The sequence below is a fragment of the Sturnira hondurensis genome, unplaced genomic scaffold (genome assembly GCF_014824575.4).
Source record: "Sturnira hondurensis isolate 20B ecotype Veracruz unplaced genomic scaffold, ASM1482457v3 Scaffold0024152, whole genome shotgun sequence".
In the NCBI taxonomy this organism is placed as follows: domain Eukaryota; kingdom Metazoa; phylum Chordata; class Mammalia; order Chiroptera; family Phyllostomidae; genus Sturnira; species Sturnira hondurensis.
The window spans coordinates 5,866,081-5,889,839 of NW_028096783.1; the positions used below are offsets into that span (position 1 = coordinate 5,866,081).

Here is a 23,759-nt window from a genome sequence, read left to right on the forward strand (position 1 = left end):
CCTGTTGAGGTGATTTCATATTTTTGTCATTTATTCAGGTGGAATCAATACAGGCAGACCTCAGAGGTACTGGGGGTTCGGGTCCAGACCACTGCAATACAGTGGCTATTGCACTGAAGTGAACCCTGTGACTTTTTTGGTTTCTGACTACTTATAAGAGTTATGTTTACACTGTACTGTGGCCTATTAAGTGTGCAGTGCATTATGTCTAAAAAGCAATGTGCATGCCTTGATGAAAATGACTTCATTGTTAAAAATGCTAACTATCCTCCAAGAGTTAAGCTAGCCATCATCTTTTTGCTCGTGGAGGGGCCTGTCTCCATGTTGATAGCTGCTTCTCAGCATAAGATCACATGAAGTTCGCTGCGCTGAGTGACGCTTCCTTTCACGAGCGACTTCTCTGTAGCATGTGATGCTGTGTCATGGCTTTTACCCACAGAGCTTCTTTCAAAATTGGAGTCAGACCTCTCAAGCCCTCCTGCTACTTTACCAACTTCGTTTGTGTGACCTCAGTCCTTCGCTGCTATTTCAGCAGTCTTCATGGCATCTTCACCAAGGGTAGATTCCATCTCACAAAGCTACTTCTTTTGCTCATCCTTAAATCATCTCTTCAAGTTTTATTGTGAGCTTGTAGCAATCTATTTACATCTTCAGGATCCATTACTAGTTTTAGTTTTCTTGCTCTTTCTACTGCACCTCCACTGAATCACTTTCTCCACTGAAGTCTTGAACCCCTCAGAGTCACCAATGAGGGTTGATATTTTGACCTCTTCTCATGAATCGTGGATGTTCTTAATGACATCTAGAATGGTGAATCCTGTCCAGAAGGTTTTTAATTTATCTTTCCCAGATCCTTCAGAGGAATCATTCATTACCTATGGCAACTATAGGCTTGTGAAATATGTTCTTAAATAAAAGACTTAAAGTCAGAATTACTCCTTGATCCGTGGGCTACGAAGGAATGTTGTGCTAGCAGGCACAAAATTAATCTTGTTTATTTTCTTCAGTGCTCCTGGGTGACTGGGTGCATTGCCAACTAACAGTAATAGTTTTGAAAGGAATGTTATATTCTGAGCGGAATGTCTCAACAGTGGGCTTAAAATACTGAGTGAACCATGCTGGGAACCGATGTGCTATCATCCAGGCTCCGTTCCATGCAACAGAGTAGACTTAGCTTAGTACGTGAGGACCCTGGTAATTTTGGAATGTAAATGAGCACAGGCTTCAACCTAAAGTCACCAGCTGCATTAGCCCCTGACGAGAGAGTCAGCCTGTCCTTTCAACCTTATCTTTGTAAAATCCAACAAGCAAGAAAAACAAGCAAGAACTCACAGACAGATAACTAGACGGTGTTAGAGGAAGGAATGAGGATGGGAGTAGTAAAGGGGGTGAAATATATGGTGACAGAAGATTTGACTTTGAGAGTTGGTATATCATAGAATTGTTCACTGGAAACCAATATAGTCTTACTAACCAATGTCACCCCTTTGAAACTTTTTTAAAGCCAGGCATTGACATCTCCTTTCTAGCTATGAAGGTCCTAGATGGCATCTTAGTATAAACTGTTTTGTCTACACTAAAAATCTTTTGTATATTGTAGTCATCTTCTTGAATTATCTTAGCTGGTCTCCTGGATAGCTTGCTACATACAGTGTCTGTATCAGCACATGCTGGCTCACTGTGTGCACTTTTATGTTATAGACGTGGCTTCTTTCCTCAAACTTCATGCCCAACCTCTGCTGCCTTCCGACTCTTCTTCTGCCCTGTCCCCACCTCTGTCAGCCTTCATAGAATTGGAGAGTCAGGGTCTTGTTCTGGATTAGGCTTTGGCTGAGTGGGATGTGGTGGCTGGTTTGATTTCTCTCCAGACCACTGAAACTTTCTCCATATCATCCATAAGGCCGTTTCACTTATCAGTTGTGTGTTCACTGCACTAGTGTTTTTCATTTTTTTTAAAGAACTTTTCCTTTGCATTCACATCTTGGCTAACTGTTTGGCTCAAGCTGGCCTAGCTTTCAGCCTTTCTCGGATTTTGGCATGCCTTCCTCGCTCCACTTAATTATTTCCAGCTCGGGATTTATAGTGAGAGATATGCGACTCTTCCTTTCCCTTGAACCCGTGGAGGCCCAAGCAGAGGGAGAGAGAGGTGGGGTGAAGCAGTCAGAAAATACCCATTTTTAAGTTTTCCATCTTATGTGGGCACAATTCGTGGCACCCAGAACCAATTACGATAGTATCATAGATCACTGATTACAGATCACCACAGCAAATGTAACAGTAGTGAAATCTGTCTATAATAGTACAATCTGTCTATAATAGTGAAGTTTGACATTCTGTGAGAATTACCAAAAAGTATCACAGGGATGTGAAGTGAGCAAATGCTGTGGGAAAAATGGCACTGATAGACTCCTTCAGTGTAAGGTTGCCGGAACCTTTGATTCATAAAAGGCGAATGCCTGCGAAACACAACAAAATAAAGTACAATAAGATGAGGCATGTGTGCGTGTGTCATTGTTCAGTGCTGTTGTTGCTTCTCCTCTCGTACCTGGTTCCATCTTAGTGTGTCTGTCTGGTTTGGTAGTACTTGGTTGGTATTTTCTTGAAGATTTTGTTGAGGTACGTTCTGAGTGATGTGCTCTGATTCCTTCCATCTATTGAAATGTCATTTTGCTTTTGTTTTCTTTGTAGGTAACTTTTTTCTCTCTGAGTGCTTGCAAGATTTTTTTTTATTCATAGTTATTTATATTTTGTTATCAGTTCCTCAGCTTTCAGCTGACTTTCAATCATCACATTCAAGTATTCATGTTAGGAAATTTTATTTTCTGTTAACTTAATCATTAGTTATTTTCCATCTGTAGTAATTTTCTCTTTGTAGAACCTATTTACTGAATAGTAGGTCTCCTTAATCTACCCTCTCTTTCGTGTTATATTTCTTTTTACATTTTTATTTTGTGAACTGAAGTATTTCTTACATTTGTTCTATAGGTCACTAGTTCCATCGTCTTTAATCTCCCACGTTCAGTTTAAGTAGATAATTAATTTTAAGGGTTCTTATTCATATGTAGATGTAACATATATACTGGCATATAATATTTATATACTACAGTAGTTCCCCCTTGTCCCTGGGGGATGTGTTCGAGACCCTCAGTGGATGATCGAAACTGGATAGTACCACACAGCGTGTACTGTACTGTTTTTTCCTACACACACACACACCTTGTTACTTAAAGGAAGCACTTTATGGATTCTCTTTGGCATATCCCGGTTGTCAGCATCACTACTCTTGCATTTTTTGGCCATTAGTAAGTAAATAAGTGTGACTTGAACACAAGTGCTGCCACACCAGGACAGTCCATCTGATAACCAAGAGGTTACCAGGTGCTCAACGTGCAGGAGCATCTTCAGCGTGGAGACTCCGGACAAAGGGGTGACTCATGTCCCTGGGGCTGGACGGACTGGGGTGGCACAAGATTTGACCATGCTGTTCGGAATGGCATGCGATTTAAAACTTAGGAATTGTTTATTTTTGGAATTTTCCATGTAACATTTTTGGACCACAGTCGACCATCAGTAACTGAAACCGTGGAAAGTGAAACAACAGATAAGGGGGACTACTCTAATAATAAATTTAGGGTATTGTCTTTCTTACTTAGTTTTGCAGCTTTATTTATTTAATGCCCATGTTCTTTTTATTGTGACTGAACAGAAGTTTTGTTTTTAACTGCTAAGCTAAAATATTTGACTTTCTTTGCCTCCTTCCCCACCAGTGTTTTTCTTTTCCTTTTTTGTTTTGTCCCATGATGCATGTAGCTTCTGCCTTGCTTCTTGTGGGTACAGACATCCACATTAAGAGCCCTAATCCTTCTAATTGATTGTTAAATTTCTTTACAGGTAATTTTCCAGTTTTTATTAATTATTTTGGGAGCAGATCTTTCTTTTGTGGAGAGAAATGGGAGGGTAGCCTCCTTGAACCTTGTATTTTCTGTTTTGGCCTATTAGTCAATATGCTCTCGTCTTCCAGAAGTTGGTCAAGATCTCTGGTCTGCTGACCCCACACATACCATTCTGCTAAGGATGTGCTTTTATTCAACTTACTGACTCCTCAGAACCTTGGGCAAGGAGATCTCCATATATATGTAGTCCTTGAATAGGAAGTCCACTAGTAGTTTTGTCATGGCTCTTGAGAGGAAACGTTGGAAGGGGACACTGAGGCAGAGCCATGGTGTCTGTTACCCAGTCCACTGGTTCATAGAGGTGTGAATGGCTTGTTTCAGTGTCTGCCTCGGGCTGGCAAGTGAGGGGCATTCCAGGAGAAAGTGGTCTGTCTCATCCAAGGGACTGAGATGTGTTAGTGTTTCAGTTTTTCTGTCTGCAAAACAGGGCTTAAATAGCATAGTAGACAGTGGTTTAGAAGCTAGAATAGAAGAAAAGGTGCCATCTTCTTTTTATTAGAAATGTTCGTGTTCAGCCCTGGCTGGTGTGGCTTAGTGGATTGAGTGCCAGCCTATGAACCAAAGGGTTGCGGGTTCAATTCCCAGCCAAGGCACATGCCTGCATTGCTGGCCAGGTCCCCAGTGAGGGGGCGAGGCAACCACACATTGATGTTTCTCTCCCTCTCCGTCTGTCTAAAAATAAAAAAATAAAAAAAATGTTCAAGAAAAAAATGTTCATGTTCAAATCTAAAGATATTTTACAGAAAATTCTTGTAAATATGGCATTAGATTGTTCATGTTTTATGGTTGGTAATCTTAACACTGTATCTTTTCTGTTAGATATATAAAATTATAATCACATTAAGGGTACAATCTGTCTATAATTTATAAAGAACAGAGTAAATTAAATAAATAGATATTAAGTTTTTATGGAGCTGATTCATTGTTACATGACACAATGTATATAAACATAATTTTTATAGCTTTTAAAATAATGTGTAACATTTACTAGTAAACTTTTATTTCACTTTGATTTAGATATAACCTGGATATCATAAAGTCCACAGATTATCAGTGTGTATAGCTTGAAGAATTTATGTGAATGTGCATATATGCATGTAATCACAACCCAGTCAAGGTGTAAATTATATCCTGCACCCCTTAAAACCTTTCCCCCTTCCTAGTCAGTATGTCTCTCAAAGGTACATTATTCTGACTTCTGTCACAGTCGATTAGTTTTGCTTGTCTTTGAACTTCATGTAAATAAAATTATATAATAGGTAACTCTTTTTTCAGCTTTATTGAGATATAATTGGCATGTAAGTTAAAGGTGTACAACGTGATGATTTGATACATGTCTGGATTGGGAATATTATGTACTCTTATGTCTGGCTTCTGTTTCTCAGCATTTTTGAGATTCACCAATTTGGAAGGTGATGAATCTTGCAGTAATTCTTTTTTACTTCTATGTAGTAATTTGTTATGTGGAATATTGCCTAAAGAATTTATCTGTTGTTTTCAGTGAACTTATTGGACTTAATAACTAAATGGCATATATAACTACATTTGATGTTTGCATTTGACCTTGTGTCTTTCAGTCTTGATGACTTACTAATTCTAATAGTTTTTCTTACTCTTTTAGATTGTATACACATAATGTCATCTTCAAATGATGAGAATTTTATTTTTCTTTTTAATTTTTATACCTTTTATTTATTTATTTATTTATTTATTTTGTCTTTCAAAAAAGCTTGAATTAACCTCAAGTGCAGTGTTGGATATGAGACATTCTTGTCTTATTCAGGGCCTCGTGGACCTTGCTTGTCAGTGGGAAAGCGTCTGTTTCACCGTTAAGTGTGATGTTAGCTCTGTGTGTGTGCTTTCGTAACCTTTATTAATGCATATGCTTAAAAATCATGAAGAGGTATGCAATTTTATCTACTGAAGTGATGTTTTTATTCCTTTATTTAATTACATGGTCACTTACAGGGACTGATTTTAGAGTATTAAAGTAACTTCCACTTTAGACTAAAACCCACTTGGTCACTCTGTGTCCTTTTTGTATACCAGTGGGTTTGATTTGCCCTTATCTTGTTTAGGAGTTCTGCAGCTGTGCTCATGATGCTGACTTAGGATTTCGCCTCCTAGTGATGTCTTTGTCAGCTTTTGTTACAAAGGTTGTCCTGGCCTGATGGAGCAAGCTGGAGGTCTTCCTTTTTATATCCTGGAAGAATGTATTTAAGATTGTTATTATTTATTCCTTGAATGTTTGAAATAATTCATCAAAGAATCCATTTGGCTTGGAGTTTTCTTATGAATTCAATTTCTTTAATAGTTATAAGAACTTACAGATTTTGGTTCCCCGTTTTAGTTTGGTAAGTTGTATTCTGCAAGGAATTTTTCCATTTCAACTTAATTCACAGCTCTATGGGAAAATAGTTGTTCTTAGTGTCCTCAGAATCTTTTTAATGTATGTAGGCTTTCTAGTGGCATATATCTCCCTTTTCTTTTTTATGTGTCTTCTCTCAATGAATCTTCTCCTGAGGGTTGTGCTTTTGGCTTTGATTTTTCTCTATCACGTACCTGCTTTCTATTGATTTTGTATATTTAAAATTTCTTCTTCTTTCTACTTTTCTTGTGTTAATTTGAAATTCTTTCTTTAGCTTTTTGTGATGGTAGCTTAGAACATTTATTCTTTAGCTTGTCTTATTTCTAATAGTAGGGTATGGATTTTCCTCTGTTTTAGTTATAGCCACACATTTTAATCTGCTGTATATTTATTATCATTTGGTTCAAAATATTTTATAATTTCCATGGTGGTAGTGTGTGTTTGACTCATGAATTATTCAGAGATGTGTTTCTTAATTTTCAAATATTTGGGAGAATTTGTAGTTATTGTTCAGTAATTGATTTTTATTGTAATTTTATGGTGGTCACAAAACACTTCATTCATAACTTAAATTCTCTGTTGAGATTTACTTCATTGTCTATGTGTGGTCTCTTGGTAAATGTTTCACATGTACTTGAAAAAATGTATATTCTGTAGTTGTTGGGTTTAATGTTCTATATTAGTTCAGGTTGATATATTGGTTTCAAATGTTTTGTATACTTACGACTTTTTCTGTGTGATTATTTTGTCAGTTACTGAGATATGTTTGTTAAAATCTGCAGCCCTAATTGGGGATTTATCTCTTTTTCTTTTAGTTCTTTCAGATTGGTTTTATGTGTTTTGAAGCTGTGTTATTTGTTGTGTACAGATTCTATTATATCATGACCTGATGGATTGACAGCTTTATCATTGTGAAATGTACTCCTTTATCTATTTTAATAGGTTGTTTTAGTCCATTTACTTGTTTTTCTGAGGTATAATTCACACACATAACATTCACTCTTTTAAAGCACATCATTAAGTGGTTTTTAGTGTATTCACAAAGTTATACAACTTCTACCACTATCTAATTTTTGAACATTCCAGAAGGAAATCCCTAACCCACTAGTAGTAAAACTCTGTGTCCTCCTACCCTGAGTCCCTGGCAATTATCAATATACTTTCTGTTGCTATGGATTTACTAATCTGGACATTTTGTATATGTGGAATCATATTAATATGTAGCCTTTTGTGTCTGACTTACTTCATTTAGCATAATGCTTTTACTATTCATCTGTGGATAGTATGAATCAGCATTTCAGTCATTATTTTAGTGGCTAGACAATATCTTATTGTATGGACCTAGTACATTTCGTTTCTTCATTTTTCAGTTGTAGGACATTTTGGTCATTTACACTTTTAGGCTAATATGATGAATAATATTTAAAAAAAATTTTATTTTAATTGTTGGTCGAGTACAGTTTTCTGTCTTTTACTCCCATCCCAGCCCACCCACATAATGAATAATCTTGGTACAAGTTTATTGGTGGATATGTTTTTATTTCTCTTGGCTAAATACCTAGGAATTGAATTGCTGGATCATATGGTATTTGTATGTTTAACATTTTGAGAAACTGCCAAACGTTTTTCTACTGTGGCTGCAACATTTAAATTTTTACCAGCAAGGAGTAAGGGTTCCAGTTTCTCCACATGCTTACCTACTGTTCTGTTCACTTAAAAAATTATAGTAATATACTTGGTTTGAAGTTTACCATCTTAAGTTTTTATTTGCCTTGTTTATTCCTTTAGTCTTTACTGCTTTCTTTTGGATTAATCAGCTGTGTTTTATTTTTAAAAACTTTCTATCAGCATTTTAGTCACCTACTCATTTTTTATTCTTTTACTGGTTACCATAGAATTGCAACTTTATCTTTGACTTACTGCATTCTTTCAGATTGGACTCACTTCCCCTCCCAAACAATAGATGACTCACAGTGTTCGATACCGTTTGCATGTGCTTCTCCTGTTTCTGTGTCTTATGTTTATTATAAACCTCATCAGATGTTATTTTTGTGTGTACGTTACTTTTTATGTCAGTATTTACTTAAATTTTTCTATATATCATCCTTTTTATACTCTTTATTCATTCCAGTAGTTCTGGGATCAGTTTCTTTCAATGGCAAAAACACTATCTCTTTTTTTGCAGGTTTCCTGGTGGCAATTTAATTCATCTTTTGTTTGAAAAAAAACTCTTATTACCTGCTTTTTAAATGTATGAATTTGTGCAGTAGAGGATTCTAGGTTGGCAGTATCTTTTACTTTTATTAAGTTGAAAATTTAGTTCATTATCTTCTCGTTTCCATCGAAATATTCTCTCATATTGTTATCCCCTTTGAAGTCAACTTGGCATTTATTCACCGGCTGTTTTAAAGAATTTATTAGTTTTTAAAATAGTAGTGTGAGTATAATATGCCTAGGTGGTTTGTTGGGCTTTTTAAAATCCTATTTAAGGACTTCTTGAATCTGTAGTTTGATGGCTTTCATTAGTTTTGAAGTTTCCAGCCATCATTTTTCAAATACTGCTTTTGTCCCTTTCTTTCATATTTCTCATCCTTGAGTAGCAGGTTAGTCATGTTTGAGGCTTTTCACCACGTCTGTTGTATATTCCGCTGTTTGGTGCATCTGTTCCTCCTTTGTCTGTTCTTCAGTGTGTTTTCTGTAGCCGTGTCCACTGTTCTGTTGCACCTGTCCATTGAGGTCTTAATTTTCGGTATTTTATTTTTAATTTTTAGGGTGAACATTTGGTTGTTTTTCATGGGTTACAATTTTCTGTTGTAGTTCTTTATTTTTTATGTTTTTATATGAGCATATTTTTCTGAACATATTATAAATATTTTTAGTAGCTTGACAGAAATTTAACTGGATTTTTCTTAGCAGCTTGTGTATTTTTCTTCTATTCCTTCCTTGGCCTAGGTAACTTATTGCTTGTGCTTTAGAGTATCTTGGGTATTCCTGTCTTTCTTTCGCTTAGGCTAGTAATTGGGTGCCCCAAGACCTCAGTTTTCTTATGGATTGAAACAAAGTTATGATTTCATAGACTATCTTTCTTGTTTTAAAGCCTTGGAGTCATGCATTTAACAGCTTTCTACCTCATCCCCAATAGCCAGAAATCCGTTATGGCCATTTTTAAGTCCCTTTCTGAAAATTCTAAAATAAATCAAGTATGCGTCTTTCTCTGATTTGACTACATTTTTTCCAATTTTTATCCATTTGTTCCTGGTGTTTTAAAGCATACCTTATAATGTTTATTGGATACCACACACGGTGAATGAAAAATTTGCAAGGGGTCTGTAGAACATGATTTTCCTCTGGAGAGAGTTAAGTCTGCCCCTGGCAGTTCTGGTCTGTAAAGGCCTGGTTTGAGGCTTTGAGCGTGTCTATTGCTCTTGTGTCAGTCCTAAGGCCTGGCTTCTCTGGAGTCTCTGTTGAGAGTCCAGGTTTTTGCCTGTTTTTCTTCAGTGCTCCTGTTCATTTTGGGCAGTGCTTGCTTGCCAGCCTCCATTCCTCAGCGTGGCCAGCCTGTAAAATACCTGCTTGGCTCATTAGTTGCCCATCAGCTGTTTTTTGAGGAGTTTCTTGGCATCTTGTTCTACATACATGTAAACTGAGGAATTGGTTAACAGTTTGAGGGGAATTTTCATGTAGATTTTTGTCATTTTTTGCCTGAGTCCCCATCTGCTTTGGCAGCCCCAGCATCCAACCTCTGCCTCTCCAGCCTAGTTAGACTGCAATATTATGCTTGACCCCTAGTTTTTATCACTGATTTAGAAAGTCTGTTTTACAAAACGAATGATTACACGTGGAATTTGCTTCATGGGTTTTCTTCTCTCTAAGAATGTAGTCCCAGAAATTCTATTTGTATAGATTGTTTTCCTGTGCCTCAGACAAGTGATTTTATATGTTTTGTCTAATATTCATAGTTGTTCCCCCTGAGAGTGCTAATCTAATACACTTCCACTGTAAGTTGGAAATAGAAGCATCGTACCTCTTCCTTCATCCTGGAATTTTACTAATGCTTACTCTGATGTTATAAATATTGATGGCTGTTGCAAATCTTTTCGAGGTTCCAGCTGCCTTGAACTGATCAAATTAGTCCTTCTATAATAATTACCACAGACCATAAGGGTGAGCTAGTAATAAACCTTAGTTTTATCTTCTGGAATGAAAGTGGGTATTTGGTGTATCAGGAAAGGTCTCTGAAAACCAGAGTAGAAATGAAGGAACAGTAATGGTCACCAAACCTCTTTTAACTAGGCTTTAAATCTCATGTGATTTTTTTTGTCCTTCGAATTGTGGTCACTGGAAAGACTTCATAGAACTATAAATTCTCATCAAAATCTTTCATGTTTTGATTTCTAGGAAGATGAAGTCCTCAGCACATTCTGAAGAGGACGATTTTGTTCCCGAACTGCACAGAAACGTGCACCCTCGAGAGCGGCCTGATTGGGAGGAAACACTCAGTGCAATGGTGAATTGGTGTTTTAAAAAGAGTTTATTTGTTTATTTTTAGAGAGAGGGGAAGGTAGGGAGAAAGGGGAAGGAAAGGAGCATCAATGTGAGAAAGAATGATTAGTTGGCTCTCATGCACCTTGACCAGGGACTTGCAACTCAGCCATGTGTCCTGACCAGGAATCGAACCTGCAAGCTTTCACTTTGAGGAATGATGCCCAGCCAGTCGAACCTCACTGGTTAGGGGGATGAGTCAGTTTTATGCATATGTTTATATATATTTTTTACTTACACAAGGAAAGGGAATTGAAGAAGCATTACTTACAGAGAAATTCTTTTCGTTGTTTCTTTGTTCATTTATTGAGGAACTCTGTATTGGGTGTATAATTTGTTCCAGGCACTGTTTTAGGCTCTGTGGGTAGACTCTTGAATAAACCATGCAAATTTCCTGGCTTTGTGGAACTTATATTTTAATGGAGTAGGAGGAGAAGCAATTAATTAAATATTGGGTTGGCCAAAAAGTTTGTTCAGTTTTTTTCCGTATGATGGCTCTAGTAGTGTTTAGTTGTTCTTAACTTCATTCAAAACAATTTTGTTAGATTGTATTGTGACAGCTGTTGTTTCAGCATGCATTAAAAAAACTTACCAAAATTGGTGAATTTTTGTGCAACCATTTAATATTGAAGATGGAAGAAGATATGTGACATTTTCAGCGTATTATGCTTTATTATTTCAAGACAGGTGGAAATACAAGTGAAATGCAAAAACAGATTTGTGCAGTGTATAGAGAAGGTTTTGTGACTGATCGAACATGTCAAAAGTGGTTTGCAAAGTTTCTTGGTACTATTGACATTTTGGGCAATTAATTCTTTGCTGTGGGGCTGCCTTATGCATTGGAAGATGTTTAGCAGCACCCTGGCCTCTACTCATGAGAAGCCAATAGGGAGAGATAGCCGACATACTTAGAATATCTAAATCAATAAAGTTGATGAAAATGAGAAATGTGCTTTTTATTTTATGTAAATACTAAATGGATTTTTGGGCCAACCCAACAGATAGTATGCCAAGTGCTGGCACATGCTACTGTGGAAGACTGGTGCAGAGTAGTCGGGTTACAGAGTGTTGGGACAGGGTGCGAAAGGATAGTTGCTGGTTGCACAGGGTGGCCACAGATGGCCTCCAGGAGGTCATTTATCTGGGAACAGATCGTTTTAGGCCATGAGAAAACAAGTGAAACAGTGTGGCAAAGGATTAAAAAGTGTTGGAAAAAATACAAAAATAGGACATGTGGCTGAAATTGGGGAAAGGAGAAGGAGACGAGGTCAGAGAAGTGGTTTGGTGGGAGGACAGCAGATAATGTGGTTTCTTGTAGTCCCGTATAAGGACTGTGTTTTTTTCTGCTGAGTGAGATGGGAAAGCACTGGAGAATTTCTGAGAAGTGACATGATCTGGCTTAAAATTTTGAAGGGAGGCTCTGGTTGCTGTGAATAGTCTAAACGAGGAGGAAGTAAGGAGACCCATTAGAGGATGGCTGTGATAGGGGAACAATGGTGATAACACAAACCAGGATGCTAGATATGCTGAAAAATGCTTGGATTCTGGATGTGGTTTTGCAGATCAAGCCACCTGTTTTGCTGAGGAATGGGGTACAGAGAGTGAGATGAAGAGAAGTCAAGGATGATGTCAGGCTTTTTGGCTTGAGCAACCTGCAGAATGGAGTTTACATTCACCGAGATGGGGGTGACTCCCCTGTGGTATAGTTTCCCACCTAAGTCCAAAATACCCATTTAATCTATCACCACTTTATGCAATTCAGGTCTTGTAATAAGAACAACGAAATATTTTTTTTTGTGGAAAGTAGCATTTTATGTAATCAGAGTTAAAAGTGTTTCATATCAAAATTGAATGCAAATGTTCATCTGTCAGTGCTGATCTGTATTGAGATTTTGCATATTTCATTTCTGAAATGCCTTTTCTCTCTGATATGTACTTCCAGATACTGACATCAGTTCACGAGCATATGATTTTAATTGAGCATATTCATCGCTTACAAGGCATTTTCAGAATTCTATGAGATTTTTCCTTTTAATATTTGCCTTGTAGCATAGCATTGCAAACCAAGTTAGGTGAAGGTTAGATGGAAGGAAGCTCCTCAGTTACGCAGCTAAATGGATTTTGCAATATGGGAATTTACTTTGCATTGGTAATATGAACTGAAAAATTCTGCTGAAACTGTACTTTGAGCATAGAAAATATATTCATTGCCAGTTTATACCAGGACGGAGCTCTCCCTTCTTGTTTTGATGTTTGGCAGTTGGGAAATATGTATAGCAGCTCATGGTTACTTACGGTCCTGACAGTATTAGCTCAGTGTCAGTTTCTCATATAAACTAGTCTTGCCTTGTAATTTTTGGTAAAATTCATTAACCAATAGCACCACCGTGCTGTAGGATAGGTAATCCCTGAGCTCGGGTCGCCCTGGCTCCATCCTACCCACACCCACCCCTTGTGAGTGAAGCCCAAGACCCTGCCTATGGGGTTTTGCCATTGGTGAAGTTGTGGGACTGGAGGCGTCACGGTGGGGGCAGCGATGTTTCTGCCAGAACCAAGAGCTCTAGGCCTTCCTTAGCCTTCTGGAGCACAGTTATATTCAGGAATTCCTCTCCAGAGATTCCCTGTGTCCAGATTTTAGCTCTGTGGCCAGGCACCTTGCAAATGAGAGAGGAGGACCTGGAGGACGCCAAATGCGTGACCTTTCTGTGGGCCCTGGGCAAAGACTGGCATAGTCTGGTGTAGACTTCCTGCGCCAGAAGGGCAAGCTATGGGCAAGGATGGGCTTCCAGGCTCCCATAAGCTGCCAGTGCTGAGAAGACATCACAACCAAGGAGCTGTCCCAGTGGGCCTGGACTCGGGAGTGGTGCTCCACCATGTTGGGGCTCAGAGGTGCTGCCCAAAGGCCCAGGTCGCCTCCCCTCTGGGGCCCTGGCCTCTCACCACCACACTGTTCCTTGCTCCTCTCTATAGCCACTGCTGCCACCAACTCCACCCCTTGTCTATGTTACCCAAGTGTCCTTCCCCAGACCCTGAGTGGTACTGCCCTACTTCCCATGCTTGTCTCCTATTGGCTCAAGGCCCCTGGGGTGGGGGCCTCTGCATGGTCCTGCCTTGCCATCCCCAGCTGTATCTGGAGGCAGACACCAACACCCTCACCACCTCCAAAAGCCTCTGCCAGCACTCTGGGTGCGGACACTTGCAGAGTGAAGAGCAGCCTGCATGCTTGCCCCCGACCCCACACTCTACTGCCTATGCCCCCCTGGCCTGCTGTCTTGTTGGCCTCAGGCTGGTTCCATGCCCAAGCCCCCTCCCCCCTCCTCCAAACCTGCAGTTGTACCCACTCTGACTCCAGCACCCCTCTAATATACCACAGGACACCAACTATGCTTGGAAAAAAAGAAATTGTACCAATTAAGCAGCAAAAACCAATTATAAAAGCTGTTTAGTGTTCCGTAATGGAGGTTGTAAGGACGTCCAAGCCATTTTATGCTCCACAGGTATTTTTTTTGCCAGAATCAACTATAATGTATTGTATTGGATTCCACTTGAGGTTGTGCTGAATCAGTGTTTGCTGAGAATATCGTCACCGTGGTTGCCCCCCACAGACTGTTCACTGGAGCTAATTCTTGAGCCCCTTGAAAGTCCACATTGACTTAACAACTGAGCAAAATTGGTTACGTTTGTTGGTTCCTCATGAGTCATGGAAAGCCAACTGAAATCACTTGCCTTGTTTTTAAATTTACTATTGATTTTGCTCCCAAGAACCTCGACTCCAAGCAACTGTTCTCACCAAAAAACTAATAGGCTTAACAGTTTGTTTTCTCTGGATGCATTTCTTTGGCTACTTAAGTCAAATACAATTTGAGTGACTGACTCATGGTTGGTGAATGGTAAATGATTTGCCGTGCTTGGCTAACGAATCAGCTTCCTGGCAATTTACTTTGGATGCAGTCTTGTTTCTATTTTCATGAAGAAATTCTGTGTGATGATAAAATCTTTTAGAGTTTTTACATTTTTCAGATTATTGCCTCCCCGTGAGTTGAGAATACTGTGATGAGTACAGAGTCCGGTAGTACTGATGCACATGCTGTTCTTTCAGGGCAAGTTTAGTGTCACTGTGTAGTGAATACAGTGTTTGCCACCTAATTGGGTAACAAAACCCATACTCTTGTGTGCCGTAAAGCGTGACATTCAAGTCTGTTGTCACTTCTTTGGTTGTGTTTACATGGCCTGTATGAGGGGGTCATTTTAAAACGTGTCACGGTGCTGACTGTGGGCCTTGAGGTGCCATTGCATGTCCACCTCGGTCCTGCAGTCCGTGGTGTGAGGAAGAGCGCTGTGCGGTCTCCTGCAGCTGCGGTTTACAGCTCCTGTAATCATTAGAAATTACACTTCCTTTGAATTTTCCCCCCAAATATTTAAAAATGTGAGAATTACTTCTAGCTCATGGGCTGCACAAAAACAGAGAGCGGGCTAGATTGGCCCTAGTTTTTTGGCCCCTCTCTGCTTTATTATATAATTGTAATTTAAGATGGAAGGCTTTCTTAAACCTTCCAGATGGAAAGTGTTTTTATTTTACTTCTTATATGTTGTTCATAGCTTTGTTGCAATAGTAAATCTCATTCTAGTTGGCTGTGAACGTATTTCTCCCCTTTACTGTAGTATGAGCTCCCTGGGACTATGTACCGATCATTTTGTATTTATTTTACTGAAGGATAAGTTTCAGAAGAAGATATAATCATGACTCTCATAAAAATATAAAATGAACACATACCAAAGATGTGTGATTCAGTAATTGATGAAGGAATCAGTCAAGTGTTACAATTGGTCCAAAGGAGAATTCAAAGTACCATCCTGTTAGCGATCAATCATGCTGAAATTGATGCAAATGGGTGGAAGGCTGGCAAGGCTGTTCCATTCCGCTGGACGTAGTTTGCATTTTTATGGACAGAAACTATTTGTACTCTGAGTTTTCTACAGTTGACTTTTATGCAGAGGTGTGAAGTGGCCAAGGCAAACACAAGCAGGTCACAGGCCCCTGCTGAGTCAACTGCTTGGTGGAGTTGCCAGCATTCCATTGAAAGGATATACAGTAATCTCTTTTGCCCATTTTTAAATATTCCACATTTTTTCCAAAGAGTTTTTATGAACTTCCAAAAAATCTGCACTGAATTTATCCAATGGGAAGAAAGGTGATATTAGTTATCATACGGTGGTTAGTATGAAACAGTCACGTGCACCCTGATGCATGGCTCAGTGGGTTGAGTGCGGGCCTGCGAACTAAAGGGTCTGGTTCGGTGATTACTGGTTCGATGGCCAATAATGACCCATGCCTGGGTTGTGGGCCGTGTCCCCAGTTGGGGGTGCACAAGAGGCAATCACACATTGCTGTTTCTTCCCTTGTCTTCCTCTCTCTACACCTCTCTCTAGAAATAAATAAATAAAGTCTTTAAAAAAAGGGTCACACGCTGTATATGAGATGTGTCCAGAAAGTATCTAGCCACATACTATGAAAAATAGAGACATTTGCTGGAGAAGACACAAGATACCAGAAACATTGTACAAAGGACAATGATACCTCAGTCCCCTTCAGAGTAGACACCTGGGGACCTCACACAGTTTTCCCAATGACCTCAGCTGCCCTGTCATGTTTTCCTGAATCTTAATGATGATCTGAAATCTCTTTCCTTTGAAAGGTGATTTTAGTTTTAGGAAAAGCCAGAAGTTTCAGGTTGCCAAATCTGGGCTGTAGGGGGGCTGAGCTACCTGGGTGATTTTATGTTTCACAAAAAACTCTGCACAAGATGTGACGCATGAGCAGGCATGTTGTCATGATGAAGCTGCCAATCACTAGTTGCTCATAGCTGTGACCTTCTGAATCATCTGGATAGTTTCCATAGAAGAATGTTTAAGTTTAACACAAAATTTAATACAAATTCGTTGCTCTACTCACTTAGTCATGTTGAATATCACAGCCACATGGTACACGTGCTCACTCAACGGCATTTACCACCGCCAGTGATTAGTACAATGAAGTTGTCCTAAGTTGCCCTAACTGGGAATCGAGCCCAGAATCTTTTGATGTGTGGGATGACACTCCAACCAAATGAGTCACATGGGCCGGGGCAGAATATTAGTTTTAAAAAGTACCTATTTAAAAGAAAGTCAGAAATTTCGGAATTGTTAAGAACTTTAAAAATTTTATAGTTATTTGTAATTGAGATGTAATTGATATATAACATATCAGTTTCAGATGTATAGCATTATGTTCTGATATATGTGTATTTACGAAATGGTCAACATAATAGTCCACGTAGTCTGTAACTTCGTGGTAACTATGTAATCATACAGTCACAGATTTTTCTCTTTGTGATGAGAAGTTTTAAGATTTACTCTTTTAGTAATTTTCAAATATACAGTACAGTATTATTGACTATAGTAACCATATAGTACACTACATAGTCAGGATTTACTTATTTTATAATTGGAAGTGTGTACTTTTTGACCACTTTCACTCATTTTGCCCACCCCCAACTCCCTTCCTCTGCCAACCCAATCTGTTCTCTGTATCTATGAGTTCAGTTTATTTTTATTTTTTAGATTCCACGTATAGTTGAGGTCATATGGTATTTGTGTTTTTCTGTCGAACTTATTTCACTTAGCACAATGCTCTCATTCATTCATGTTGTCACAAATGGCAAGATTTCCTTTATTTTTATAGCGCGCACACTCCCCCCAGCTGCTGCTCGCTCTCTCTCACTCTCTGTCTCATTCTCCCCCATTCACCTGTCAGTGGACAATTACGTTGCTTTTCAGTCTTGGCTACTGTAAGTAATGTTGCAGTGAGCACGGGGGTGCAGGTATCTCTTTAAGTTAGCCTTCTTGTTTCCTTCACAAAACCACCCAGAAGTGGAATTTCTGGGTTGTACGATAGTTCTGTTTTAAGTTTTTTGAGGAACTTTCATACTGTTTCCATACCAGCTGTAACTATTTACACACCCATCAACAATGCACAAAGGTTTTGTTTTCTCTGCATTCTTGCCAGCACTCATTTCTTACCTTCTTTATAGTTGCCGTTCCAGCCGCTGTGAGGTGGTATCTTACTGTGGTTGTGATTTGCACTCCCCTGATCATTTGTGATGTGGAGTGCCTTTTCATACACTTGTTAGCCATCTGTGTCTTCTTTGGAAAATGTCTTTTCAGGTCTTCTGTCCACTTTGTTAATTGTTTTTTTCCACTGTTGAGTTGTGTGAGTTTGGCTGCCTGATGCAATGAAAGCCGAACTCCTGAGACAGGTGCTAGTAGAAAAGAAACGAGGTTTATTCAGGTTTGAATAAACCTGTGAAAATTCTGGACTCCCATCTCCAAAACCATCCCCACTTCCAGCTCAAGCTTGTGGTTCTTACAGGGATAGAAAGGGGAGGGCTTATTTTTCTATCTACTGAGATCTTTTGGTTCACAGGCCTGCGCTCAATCCTCTGAGCTACACCAGCCAGGGCTTGATATTAACCTCTTTAAATGTCTGATAGAATTTATCATTGAAGCTCTCTAGTTCTGGAAGTTTTGTTTGTTGGGAGATTTTTGATTAATTATTCAATCCTCTTTTTAGTGTTTGGTCTATTTTTAAGTAATTTTTAAATCAAAACAAAAAGAACAAACCCTAAAATAGAGCTCTCCTTTTTTGGTATAACAAAATAACTAAGTGTCTTAAGAAATCTAATAAAAAGTTAGAGTTTTTAAAAATTAAGGGTAAAATATTAATTCACAATGATTTAACAACAAATTATATAGTAATTAAAATTGGGCTCTTAAAATAAAAGATGTGAACAGAGGAAATCTCTCACCAGTTTTGATTATCATACTTCTTGGTGTTCCTCAATTCATCTTATTCTTATTATTGAGCATTTCAGTATCCTCAGAATATGTCTTGTATTTCTCAAACTTCCTTTCGTATAAACAGTTTCTCACTTATTACCTTTTCTATTAAAATTTATGTGTTCAGGGCTGAGGGCTAAAGTCGGTCATGTTGAAACAAATGAAATTGTTGTTGATAAAATCACAGTCCTGGGTGAAAATACTCACATGGGTTAACAACTGGAGCCATGAAAATGAAAACAAGGTGTAAATTCTGAACTTCCAAAATACCGACGGTTTGGGAAAGAAGATAGAAAATTGGTTCTGGGGGTCGTCAGCACCACACGTGTGTCCCTGCACATACTCTCCCTTTTCTTCTGCCCTTTCTCCCTCTTCCTCTCTAAACACACACGTGAGCGTGGACGCATGCTCTCTCTCTCTCTCCGGCCCCCACACTCACACTCACACACTCTCTCACGAGGGCTCACCCCTGAAGGGCGGCCCCTTGCCTGTGCCTCTTTCTTCCCACGTGCTAGAAGCAGGCGTGCACGGGGCTGTCCTCCCTCCCCTCGCATGTGCTCCCTCCCCGTTCCCTGTGTCACTCCTGCAGGTGTACCTGTCCTCTCTGTACAGATGGCTTCCGTGTCTGTACCCCTAGCTCTGAAAGAACTCATTTCCCAGCCGGTGGCTCAGCTTTTCACTAAATCTCATCTTGGTGCTCCTTAAAATGAGTTTCTTTTTACTTACAGATTGTGTTTATAACACTAAGTTTATTTCAGTCACCCAGGTTTAAAACCTTGTATTTGTTATAAGTGAAATAGTTTCAATTAATGTTCCTTAAAAGACACAGGCCTCCCTTACTTGATCATTTTGCTATATTTACGTTTGACCTCTTTACTATTGATTTCTTGAATATACCACGTGTTCTCCCATCTGGGGTCTCTGTTTGCATTCTTTTTTTCTGAAAGTGCTTTCCCTGCTTCATCTGCAAAGCATGCGCAGTTCTCTCTTCAAATGCTACAGTTAAGTGCTGCCTTCACTCACCCTCTTAGATGAAATAAATAACCCAGGCCTCCTCTCTGTCTTTCCAATGCTGCCATAGTTTTCTCCACAGTGCTTGGAAATGCTGAATATTTGTATGAATATTTCTTTTGTTTCCATTAGGTTGTAAGTTCCTTGAGTACTGGGACTTTGTCACTGTGCCTGGTGTAGTGAATTCTCAGTAAATATTTTGGGAATGAAATTGTCATTCTCTGGACAAATTGAGCAAATTGTTTTTCCTTGAGCGTGCCCTGAATTTCATTTGTTGGATGTTAATATGAATTTTCTTCTTCCTTTGTTTTCCTCCTTCTCTCTTTTCTTTCTCTTTTGAAACAAAAGTGAGAGCATTACATTTTTCTTAGACTTTTCAAGAGTGCCCTTTGTGTTTGGTCCATTCCCCCCTCAGTTGCCTGCTTTCTAAAGAGGAGTGAGGATTGGTAGAATAGCAACTCTTCTTGAATAATCTTGAAGAGGTCATTTTGGAAGCGATGAGCATTTTGTGTACCTCCCCTTGGGCTGTTGGTTGTCCACTCCCCATGGAACTTACACTGGTTTCTTTTACCCGTCAGTTACAAAAACATTTGCAATTTGAATAAAAGAATAAGATAGTCTTTGCACATGCTCCTTCAATGAATTTCTTTAGTTCTTTATTACTGTGTGGTTTAACTTTTTATTTGACTGATGGGTGAATTTTACTTATAATTCAGAGAAACTGGTGATGTTTATAATTTTACAGCCTTTAAGAGCTGAATGTTTTATTTAGTGTTGCTTTGTGAACAATAACTAATGCAGCCATTGATTAATATGCAAAGCCCAGATTTTGAATTTTTGCCAGCGTATTATACAAAGCTCTTCAATAAACAACTCTATGCCCACCCCGTTACATGGTCATTCTGTCTGGCTGAAGATTGTGGGAATTCTCTGGTGTGAATCAAATGCTGTTAATTATTGAAGATAATTAATGCACCACTGGGAGTTCTGGAATTTGTAGTAGGTTGAATTGTATGAAATTGTTAATTTTATAGGTTAAAAAGTGTTGAAAATGGGTAGTTTTATAAGGTTAAGCCTAAAATCTTTTGAACTAGTGAAGTAACCTTAAGCCCAGCATTTTATTGTTAATTATTAAACTAAAAACTACATTATAAATATTATGCTATTTAAGACATTAAGTGATATGGATGTTACTTTTACTGATAGAATTTATTATGTGGCTTTTCAAAAAAATTTTAAACTTATAAAATATTGAAGGAGAAATGTGCAGTTAGAAGAGTAAGTATTGTTACAGATCTCAACTGGAGTGCCATGGGACGTGTAGAATCTTGCCACTTCTTCCTGGAGTAGAAAATTTTCAGTTGTCTCCATCACTTTTGGTTCTTTGCTCTCCCTTCTACCCTTCTTCCATTCATACCCTGCCTGTTTCAGAAATAATTTATAGTGTATGTTTTTATACTATATGTTTAAATATTATATGTACATTTTTATTAGTAGAGCTTGTGTACAAAATTCAAGTATAGAAACAGATTATTTTCTAGTGGCACAGAAGAATAGTACTTATTTTCCTGAATAAAACGCCTATGAAGTTAATTGTGTACTGTTTTTAGATTTTCCTAGGAACCTTTTAATACAGTGTCTGCTAAAATTAAATTCAACAAAGGAACCCTAATATTTTCAGCAGAGTAAGTAGCTGCTGAATCAGTAGGATTATCTTTAACGACTGGGGCAGATGGAGTGAGATGAAGGAATAGATGATTGTTCACTACAGAAAAGAGAAACTGCAGAATATTAAAAAATTTTGCTGATGTGTCAGTATGTTAATTTTTAAGTTGATTATCCATCTGTTGCCTACTAGAGAATTTGTAATTATTATGCTAATGACACTTGCTAATAATTTTTCCTAAATTATTTTAAACATTGCTCCTGAATAATTTTTTCCCTAGCTGTTGCATGGTTCTTTCTGAGGACGTATCTTCTAGTAGAAGTAAACTTTCAAGGTGACTCCTTCACTACAAAGGAACTGGTTTTATAATCAGTGTCAGAATTTTGGTTTTTGCTTTAGTATTCCACCTTAGTGTTCCACATCAAAACAGAGAATTAAGTAGGAATAACTATGTAGTTTACCCCTGGGGCGAATTTGATGGCTACTTGTATGTTGTGTGAATCACCCACATACTTAAGCCTGCCTGTCTCCTTCTTTGATTCCTACTTCTGTGTTTTTAGCACTTGCACATTGGGAGTTCTGGGTGGCTTATTGGAGGAAATAAGTGAAGGAAATTGTTTTGTAGTATGTTTTTAACATCAAGGGTGTTTTGCTGCATCAGAATTCTTCTGAAAATACACGAATAACTCAGTTAATTGGAATTTTTGTGATATACTTATTTTTAAGAATCATTTTAGTGATGATGTAATATATCCTAGATTTAATAAATTTAGCTTCTCTGTTGTATTAGGATGATTATTATTAAATTTTACCACAGTGTCTCTTGTTCCTTTGTAACAAAAAGAATAATGCTTAGACTAATTAAAATCCTATAAACATGTTTCATTAAAGAGATTTGCTGCTTTTATTTACTATGATTAAACTGTGTTTGAATGTGGAAATCAGCAGTCCTGTTTGCTTTACTTGACAGAATGAGCTTCACATTCAAATATCGCTTTTTCAGTTGGGTATATGTACATGCATATATATACACGGTGCTATTACCATAGAGGTAACTTCTCCGATTTCTTCTTCTTTTAAGGAGCCAAAGATTTTCCCTTTTACCACAATATTTTTAAGATTTTATTTTTTATCATTATCAAGAAACATAACTATAACATTAGTTTAAAGCTGTTGTGTTCTTCAAATTCTGAGTACAAATAATAAAGAGAATATAATAAGACTTGAGTCTGTTAAAGGGAAAACAGTGAAAAGTGAAGGAAAAATCACCATTTTTCCCTCTGTCTTACTTTTGGATACTTTTTGCTAGCCTTTTATGTAGAGAAGATTTTGATCCAGACTTTCTTTCTCCATGCATATTTTTTAGGAAAAAATATTTTTAGGGAGGGGAAGAGATTGAGAGAGAGAGAGAGAGAGAGAGAGTGATTGACATTTGTTGTTCCACACTTTTATGCATTCACTGGTTAGTTCTTACGTGTGCCCTGACAGAGATCAAACCCTCAACCTTGGCGCAGCGGACGATGCTCTAACTCAGCTACCTGGTCCAGGGCCCCTCCGTGTGTTGTACTGGTTTTTTCGTTCCATGAAGAAAAGGACATTTCATGGGCACTTTAATAGCAGTATATTCTTACCTCGATTGTGTTTGCATGTCCTTTGTGAATGCTCATTCAGTCACGTTGTTGATTTTTCTATCATGATTTCACATTCTCCTTTACTGTTCTCAAGCATTAACTACTCATTTTGCTTAGTTTGTCTTTATTCACGATACAAATTTAGTTTTACAATCTTGTTTATTCAGTTTGATCATATGTGTGTGTGTGTGTTATTTGGCTACTGTGCCTTTTCAAAATATGAGGGCATTTTATAGAAAATCTATATTTCAAATGATTGGTATTATGGTATATATAAAATTATATCTTCGGTGTTTAGTAATGACTACAATGGATTTAGGGTTGGGATTTTTCTGCCCCCGAGATATATTCTCTATTGCAGGATGTTTATCTCTGCAAACTGGGTTAACTGGGCTCCCTTACTGGCAGAAATTGGCCCAGGTGTGGCCACGGGGAGGTACTGCCGCTTTCTCCCTCTCATTCCTGCTTTGATGGGCAGCTCCACTGTGGTGCTAGCTCCCACCAGGTATCTCATAATTTAGCTCAATGATTAGTAAAAAACCCATTTTTGTACCATAACATGGATACATCCATCATAAATGTGTTTTAATTCTTCTTCTTCCCTAAATATACGTATCTAGTTTTGTCCATTAGAGTTATATCGAATATATAATCTCATTTATTTATGACAGTTTGTGATGGGTTAGCAAATTGTTGCTGTAAGGTAAGTAGCA

General features: G+C 38.2%; 1 protein-coding gene across 3 annotated transcripts in view; it reads left to right on the forward strand.

Moving 5' to 3' along the window:
- Positions 1-23,759, forward strand: part of ARHGAP32 (Rho GTPase activating protein 32) — a 274,955-nt gene that overhangs the window by 88,403 nt on the left and 162,793 nt on the right. For all 3 annotated transcript variants that reach the window (XM_037038281.1, XM_037038279.1, XM_037038280.1), the window contains exon 2: positions 10,720-10,828. In XM_037038281.1, coding sequence (XP_036894176.1) covers positions 10,724-10,828 — 105 coding nt within the window. In that variant the 5' untranslated portion in view covers positions 10,720-10,723. The remainder of the gene's footprint in view (positions 1-10,719; positions 10,829-23,759) is intronic.